The following is an 8909-nucleotide window of genomic DNA, read 5'->3' as shown; positions in this document are numbered from 1 at the left end:
CCTGGGATAATGTGTTCAGATTTGTCTTCATATTTAAGGGAGGATATACTTGCATTGGAAGCTCACTACCACGTTTCTTGGGATGAAAGGGTTGTCTTATGATGAAAGGCTAAGCAGACTGGGCCTATACTCTCGAGAGTTTAAGAATGAGAGGTGATCTTACTGAAACATATCAGGTTCTGAAGGGGCTTGACAGGGTAGACACAGAGATTGTTTACCCTAGTTAGGGAATCTAGCACGCAGGCTCAGGATAAGGGAATGCCAAGGGATTGTGGATGCTCCATCAGAGTATATTTAAGACTCAGGCAGATTTTTGGTCCCAGGGCATCAAGGAATATGGTGAATTTGTGGGAAAGTGAAGTTGAGGCATAAGATCAACAATGATCATATTGAATGGTGGGGCAGGCTCGAGGGACTGTCTTCAGCTCCTATTTATTTTGTTTTTATGTATACTGTGAACAAATTAGTTGTAAATTAGTATTGATTTTGGTTATCTTCATTCAAAGGAAAAATAAAAACATATAATTCTGGAAACATTAGATTAAAATGTTATATTTTGAGTGGGATCTTCATCAAATTTATTTCAGATTTCCAGTAATCAATGTTTTTCTTACAATTTAGCAAGGAGCACTTCCTTTGTAAAACATTAGAATGTGCATGAAACCAACCTACAGCAAGTGGTTGTCTCAAACCTTTTCCAGATTGTAAATGGAAAGCAATTAGTTATTATTTATAAGGAAACTACCTTCTCATCATGAAACTTCTAATCTCATCACGAAAGGGGCGGCACGGTAGCACAGTGGTTAGCACTGCTGCTTCACAACTCCAGGGACCTGGGTTCGATTCCCGGCTTGGGTTACTGTCTGTGTGGAGTTTGCACATTCTCCTCGTGTCTGTGTGGGTTTCCTCGGCTGCTCTGGTTCCCTCCCACAGTCCAAAGATGTGCGGGTTAGGTTGATTGGCCAAGGTTAAAAATTGCCCCTTAGAGTCCTGAGATGCGGGGATTAGTGGGTAAATATGTGGGGGTAGGGCCTGGGTGGGATTGTGGTCGGTGCAGACTCGATGGGCCGAATGGCCTCCTTCTGCACTGTAGAGTTTCTATGATTTCTATGAACCTTTGAGGCCAGATCATTGATTGGCAAGTACCTGGGTATAGAACAGAGCTCAATGTCTTGATTATATAAACTGGATGCTGCTCAAATTTGATGACTACAAGGGAAACTCGAATGCTTTCATAACAGATAATGTTAGGAGGAAAACATGTAAATAACATTTGCACAGTTCCTAACAATAGGTTGGGCAAGAGCCAAGGTGCAACTGCAGTTTTAAACTTGCATGTAATATCTTGTTAACATAACGATTTACAAAGCTTGTCTGCTCAAAAATTGGCAAGTTGAGACAGAAAGCCATGTCCAGCAAGAAATGCAATGAAATCAATTAGGAAGTGCAATTGCATATTTTGATGACCTTTACTATCCATGCCAAAGACACAGTTTTGTTTAAATGCAGTACGCTGCCACAAATCAATGCAATTGTGTACTCAGCAGAGTTGATAACATGAACACATTGTAGGATATGACTCATCAGAAGGTGGTTACCTACACTGATGTTCATCAGCCTGAGGGCAAACCCAGATTGCAGGAATACCCTATCTGCACTCTATCCGCTTTCTAGTACAAGGGGGTCCTCTAGTAACGTGGGAAGATCAGGACAAGAGCCATCGCCGTGCGCCAATCAACTTTCACATAACATTTCCGAAAGGGAAAATGTGCCAGTGAGAGAAAGTGTTGGGGAAAGTATCCTCCCCGTCATTGGGCTCTTTTATTTCTGCCTTTACAACACACACAACAAAAGCCTTTGGCAGGTGGCTGGTTCCTGAAAACAAAATCCCCAGTCAGCCTGAGGCGAGGACTGTCTGTTGCAGCTCTCTCTCTGATTTAAAGCGGATTGCTGTGGGGAGGTTCACTCGCTGCTGCTGCTCCCTCACTCAGCCCCGGCACAAGGAAGAAGCCCGGCCCGGCTCAGCCCAGCCCGAGCCCCCGGCTCAGCCAGTCCAGACCAGGCCGCTCCGCCCGGAGCCGAGATGCCGAGTTCTGGCGGTGGCGGCGAGACATGAGGACAGGCTGTGGTGAGGAGGAAGAGAGCCGGAGAAGGGGGAAGGCCTCCTCCGTGTCAGGGCCGCGCCGGCTCCCGCCGCCCATGGGCTTTCTCCGATAGGAAGGAGCCGCGAGAAGCCGAGGCGGAGCAAGAGGAGAAAATCAAAGCCCGGAGGTGGCGCCCGAAGATGGGCCTGAGAGGGGGCGGCTGTGCCCGGGAGTCGGTGGCTGAGCTCGGCCGGTGTTTGTCCTCAGTCGGAAACCCAGATACCTGAAGCCGGCCCGGGGAGCCAGCGGAGAGAGGGGGGGAGAGAGAGGCCTCGGCCCCGGCCTCCCCGGGCGGTGCGTGTCCGGCCCCGGTTCCGGCTCTTCCTCTCGATGTGGTAGTTTCGCTGTCGCCGCTCTTTAAGTCTTTGGTTCGGCCGGTGCCCGCAGGCTCGGCCCCCGCTCCAATGGCAGTATGCTACCAGTACCAGTTACCGGTGCTGCCGCTCGACAGGCCGGTACCCAAACACGTCCTGAGCCGCAGAGGCGCCATCAGCTTCAGCTCCAGCTCGTCCCTGTTCGGCTGCGCTAACCCCAGAGTCCTGTCTCAGGTAGGAGGCTCTCACAAAGTCATTGTACACCAGCAGTATTGTTTCATTTGATTTATTATTGTCACATGTATGAACATACAATGAAATGTATTGTTTCTTGCGCGCCAGACAGGCAAAACAATACATACCGTTCATAGAGAAGGAAAGGAGAGAGTGCAGAATGTAGTGTAACAGTCATAGCTAGGGTGTAGAGAAAGATCAACTTAATGCGAGGTCAGTCCATTCAAAGTCTGATGGCAGCAGGGAACAAACTGTTCTTCAGTTGATTGGTACTTGACCTCAGACTTTTGTACCTTTTTTCCCCAACGGAAGAAGGTGGAGGAGAGTATGTCCAGGGTGCATGGGGTCCTAGATTATGCTGACTGCTTTTCCGAGGCAGTGGGAAGACAGTGTCAATGGGTGGGGGGCTGGTTCGAGTGATGGACTGGGTTTCGTTCGGACCCTTTGTAGTTTCTTGCGGTCTTGGACAGAGCAGGAGCCGTACCAAACTGTGATGCAACCAGAAGGATTGCTTTCTATGGTGCATCTGTAAAAGTTGGTGAGAGTCGAAGCGGACATGTGAAATTTCCTTTTGTCTTCTGGGAAAGTAGAGGCGTTGGTGGGCTTTCTTAACTAATAGTGCTGGCATGGGGGGGACCAAGTCAGGTTATTGGTGATCTGGACACCTAAAAACTTGAAGCTCTCCACCATTTCTACTTTGTCCCCATTGATGTAGAGAGGGGCTTCCTGAAGTCGATGACTATCTCCTTCGTTTTGTTGCCATTGAGGGAGAGATTATTGTCCACCTCTCTCCGCATGTTCAGATCCTCACTCAGTTCACATCCCCCCCACCCATTTTTAGACTCATGGTTAACTCGTCTGTATTGGTGTTCTTGTGAATTCCTCATGTAATTTATATCCACTGACCATTGTATCATGTATTTGTGCAAATGCTTTCCCTTGATTCATATATAAAATGACTTTTTATTATAAAACTCCTTAATGATCCAGGTGTGTAAATGCTGATTCTGGAGGGAATCATCATTTAGCTAATCTCTTCTTACATGTCTGTGTACGTTTTCCTGGAGATTACAGTAATGCTTATGCTAGATTTGGCATGTACACCTCTGCTGTGTCAAGATTGGCTAAATTTTACAGACCAAAGTTTGAATTTGGTATGTTCCTGAGGTTACCATCATGTAATGCTGAGCCTTTGGGCTCATCTATAAGCAACATTTTTCCTGCAGAGTGACTGGAGGGGATTTTCTGGGTGCATCCACCACGGGTACAAATCCGGTTATGGCCAGAATCTTTCACGAGAGGACCATAATAGGATTTGTGCCAGAAAGAGATCCTCCTTGCTGATGACAGGTGCGAACCTGATTTGGAAGAATTTAAATTAATTAACATCTGATTAAACGGCTTGTGCCGTATCTTCTGGGAATGTCAGATGTTCTTACCCGCCGCGTGATGTAACACCAGTGGGAATCACAGCAGCTCTGCAGCACTCGCGATGACCATGTCAGGGTGCGGGTGTATAGCCCCAGGGTGGTCAGGGTCATGGCTGGGCAGTGCCCCCCAACACTTCCAATGCTAACAGTTGGGACCAACAGACAGATCTATAACAGGGATTTCAAATATGCTGGGGCAAGGGGAAGCTCAAGCCCCAATGCCAGCAATTAAGGAGGGAGGCGGGTAGATGGTGCTGGCAACTAGATGGAGGGGGCCTGATGCCCCAAAAACCCGATGCCAGTGTGGATGTGGGGGGGACGGGGGGTTGTACTGATGCTTGCATAGCTGGGGGTGAGGTTGGGCTTCTGTGGCAGAGAGTTGGGGGTCGTCCTCTTATTTGCAGGCAGTCCCAATGTCTGGGGGTGGGGGGGGTTCTAAAAAGCTTGGAGCTGGGTTTGCTGGCACCTTTAGCCCCGTCCCTTGAACGATGGCACAAAACACACCACCTAGCTTTTTTTAAAAATCAAATCAAAGCATCGGAAGATCTGGAGAAAAATGCCAGTTTTCAGTCAGAACTTGACGCTTTGCCATTTTTTGGAAAAATTCTGCCCAATGTTTCAGGTCTACAACCTGATAACTGTGTTTCCTTCTCCACTGATGCTGCTAAGTGTTTCCAGTATTTCTTGCTTTTATTTCAGATTTCAAGCATCTGGAGTATTTTGTTCTTGGAACTTTTTTTCTTGCCCTGTTATATCCAAGAAATCATTACGTACAAAGCTGTGCAGGATATTTGAACATAAAAATAACAAAGCTCAATCTGGGATTGTGGTCGGTGCAGACTCGATGGGCCGAATGGCCTCTTTCTGTACTGTAGGGTTTCTATGTTTCTATGTTTTCCATATTCCACTAGTTTAAAAAGAATCATTCTTGGTATGTGGGTGACATTGGCAAGGCTGGCATTTATTGTGCATCCCAAATCACCCAGAACCATTGCAGTCTGTGTTGAAGATGCTTCCATAATGGTTTTGGGTAGGGAGTTCTAAGATTTTGACCCGTCAATGAGAAGGAATGGCAGTGTATGCCTCAAGTCTGTATGGTGTAACCTTGAACCATCAACTTCTTGTGGGAATTTGGGAATGGGCAACAAATGCTGGTATTGCCAGTGACGCATGAAAGAATAAACAAAAAGTGGGTGTCTGTGATTAATCCATTTGGAAAGGGGTCCTTGTACTGAAAAAGTTTGGGAATCACTGGTCTAATCAGGGCTTTATATGGCATTAGCAAACCTTCCAGTTATATGCTAATACTCTTAGATATGAAGACTACTATTCCTTCTGACTTTCTTTGTACCTCTGAACATAATATTTTAATGATTATGTATTTGGACTCCCTAAATTTTTCTGGACTTCTGTTCCTTGCTTTTTACTGTTGGAAAAAAATACTTGATTCATCTTTTTTTAGTTTAAAATGAATGACCTCACACACCTGCACTTTTTTGCCTGTTCATTTTATTGATCTTTAATTTTATGCTGCAATCTACACTATTTAATATATTACCAGTCTTGGTGTAAATGGAAAACTTGGATATATGGCTTTATGTCAGTCACATTGTCAAAGTCATTAACACAGAATAAATGGTTGACACCCCAGCACAGATCCTTCTAGGACATCAGTAGTCAGTTCCTACAACTTGGGTATATACCCATTGTTATTTCCTAATGAGGTCAATGGTTTATCTTTAATACCAGGAGTTTTAATTTTGGTCGCTATTCTCTTCTGTAGGTCCTCACTGCATGGATATAAACTGTATCCGTTGACGTTCCCCCGTCTACTAATCTAATTACTTCACATAATTCAATTTAGTTCATTAGACATGACCTGCATATTACAAATCCATGTTTGCTTTCTCATAAGTGCAAATTTCTCTAAGTGCTTAATCACTGTCCTTAATTATAGATTCGAATAACTTTTCCACAACAACCATTAAGTCTATAATTTCCTGACTTCTTTCTCTCCATTTTTAAATAATGGAGTTGCATTTTCAACTATCTGCCTACTATGAAAGATTGTTTCCAATTGTTCCATTAGCTGAAGTGAAACTGAGTGTTAGCAGTTGGCTACGATTCTTGCAGTTGTGGTTATCCTGGATACAAGATTTTCAGGATGACCTATATTGTGCAGATATTGCATATAATGGGTCTCAGGTACCCTCCACTAAACCAAATTAAGAGTTTAATAATAAAACAGCACTTTAGTTTGTAGGCCCTTTGAGAATGAACATCACTGTCTACTGGGTCTTTTGCAATCCACTTACTCAGTACAGAATGTATTTGTCCAGTATTATTATAAACCACTTCTCGGATCAGGCTGCAAGTATGTTACAAATACATTAAACCGTTCTTGTTTGCTTTAGTAATTGAGGGTGGTGTGCTGTCCCATTTTCATGGATACTCATTGACACGTTTGCGAATAACACTAGTACCCCTCACTCAAGATTCTGTGTCAAATGGTAATCTTTATGACTGAAGCTGATTCCAACTCTTTAACTCCAATGCAATGCTGTCACTGGAGTCTAAATCCTGGATTTTTGCCGAGTTGGAGAACCGACCCCCATTTCCAGCAGATCCAATTTTTGTTGGTAGGAAAAGAGGATGGGGCATGATTCTCACACAAGGGAAACCCAAACTCAGCAGGGCTGTTCAAACTCAGTGCTGAGTTCAAACAGACCTCATTTTGGCTGTTTTAAGGTCCTTTATCCCACAGTGTGGGAATCACACATTTATGGAGAAAACATAAATGCTCTTGAAGGTCTGCATAACTGTCATAACGTGAAGTTATTTAAAATCCTCAACCCTTTTTAATAAAAAAAAACAGCTTCTCTGTGTCTTAGCATTTAAATAATCTGTACTAGCAGTTGCAGTAGTTGTTTTTTGACATTTCCTCAAGGGTTGTCATTATATCATTATTAATGTTTGGCTGCTTTCCACTAGTGGTCTGCAGCATGGTTGTGAGGTTCAACTGATAATCTATGTCTCTTTAAAGCTACTGGCCAAGCAGCGCTATGAATCAACAGCTCCTACTAACTTTCGCAGAGTATACATTTCTGAGGGCAACTGTAACTGCCAGGAAATTTTGGACTCGGGTGGAGGACTTGTTTTTAACGATTGTTTTGCATTTTTGACAAAATGTGATGATACTTTGGAATTTACCCGGAGGGGGAAAATTCTTGTGTTACAACCCATGTAGAAAATGCATTGAAATTTTAATTCTAGGCATTCAAGATAAATAATGTATAATGTTGAACTTGGCTTTTTGACTTATTCTACATATCTCCGACTAGATAATAAAATATTCTGTCAATCTTCAGACAATTGGTTAAAAACTATTCAACAATGCCTCTCCGGAATCAATAAATGATTGACACGACTGTACCCTTTAATGCTACTTATTTTATAACTCCACTCCGTTAGTAGGTTACAATCTCTAGTAATAGTACAACTAAAGTCACTTTTTTTAAACCAATTTTTATTTTCCCCCACCAATTTAAATCCCTGTATTTTTCCAGGTTGGTGAATTGGTAAAAGATGATTTCTACCCAGTTCTGAAATACAAAAAAACTTCCTGATGCCTTTTTAAAAAAAAATTCATTCGTGTCACTGGCTGGCCAGCATTTATTGCCCATCCCTACTTGCCCTTGAGGAGGTAGTGGTGAACTGCCTTCTTGAATCGCTGCAGTCCATGTGCTGTGGGTTGACTTTGACTCTCAATGCCGTTGGGGAGGGAATTCCAGGATTTTGACTCAGCCATTGCGAAGGAACGGTGATATATTTCCAAGTCAGGACGCTGAGTGGCTTGGAGGGGAACTTGCAGGTGGTGGTGTTCCCATCTGTATCTGCTGCCCTTGTCCTTCAAGATGGAGGTGGTCATGGGTTTGGAAGGTGCTGTCTAAGGATCTTTGGTGAATTGGTACACCCTGAATTGTGTGATGCAATGTGTGTTCATCCCAGGAGTCAACTTTCAGTGCAAAGTTTTGGAAGGGCATTTGAGATGAGTTTAAGTGCTTGGAAGAGTTTGAGTGCCTCAAATGCACCATACCTAATCTGTCGTGTCAAAAAAGTGTTGGAAGCATTCTGACAAAATTTAATGTTTCCACAATAAATAGTTAACATTGATTACTGCTCCATCAAGCATCAATCTGAGTAAATTAAAGTAAAATATTGTGGATGCTGGAGATTTGAAATAAAAACAAATCATAGAAACCCTACAGTACAGAAAGAGGCCATTCGGCCCATCGAGTCTGCACCGACCACAATCCCACCCAGGCCCTACCCCCATATCCCTACATATTTACCCACTAATCCCTCTAATCTACGCATCCCAGGACACTAAGGGGCAATTTTAGCATGGCCAATCAACCTAACCCGCACATCTTTGGACTGTGGGAGGAAACCGGAGCACCCGGAAGAAACCCACACAGACACGAGGAGAATGTGCAAACTCCACACAGACAGTGACCCAAGCCGGGAATCGAACCCAGGTCCCTGGAGCTGTGAGGCAGCAGTGCTAACCACTGTGCTACCGTGTCACCCCACGTGGAAAAACTCAACAAGGCTGGCAGAATCTTTGGAGAGAGAAACAAACTTAATATTTTTGAGTCTAAGTGGTCCTCCTTTGAAAGAGAGATAAAAATGTGATGGGTTTTATGCTTGTTGCAAAAGCGGGGTGGGTCAGGTAGAACAAAAGGGAAAGGCCAGGACTGCAGGTTAGAAGGTGAGGAGAGTAAATA

The 8909-nt window shown here is 44.0% G+C and overlaps 1 protein-coding gene across 2 annotated transcripts in view; it reads left to right on the top strand.

Moving 5' to 3' along the window:
* The first annotated feature begins 545 nt into the window (after nt 1-545).
* Nucleotides 546-8909, top strand: part of pde7a (phosphodiesterase 7A) — a 102465-nt gene continuing 94101 nt past the window's right edge. For both annotated transcript variants that reach the window (XM_078216259.1, XM_078216258.1), the window contains exon 1: nt 546-2692. In XM_078216259.1, coding sequence (XP_078072385.1) covers nt 2549-2692 — 144 coding nt within the window. In that variant the 5' untranslated portion in view covers nt 546-2548. The remainder of the gene's footprint in view (nt 2693-8909) is intronic.

Source organism: Mustelus asterias, chromosome 7, assembly GCF_964213995.1.
Source record: "Mustelus asterias chromosome 7, sMusAst1.hap1.1, whole genome shotgun sequence".
Classification (NCBI taxonomy): domain Eukaryota; kingdom Metazoa; phylum Chordata; class Chondrichthyes; order Carcharhiniformes; family Triakidae; genus Mustelus; species Mustelus asterias.
Note: the sequence above shows the minus strand (reverse complement) of the source record. Positions and strands in the feature narration are given on the sequence as shown.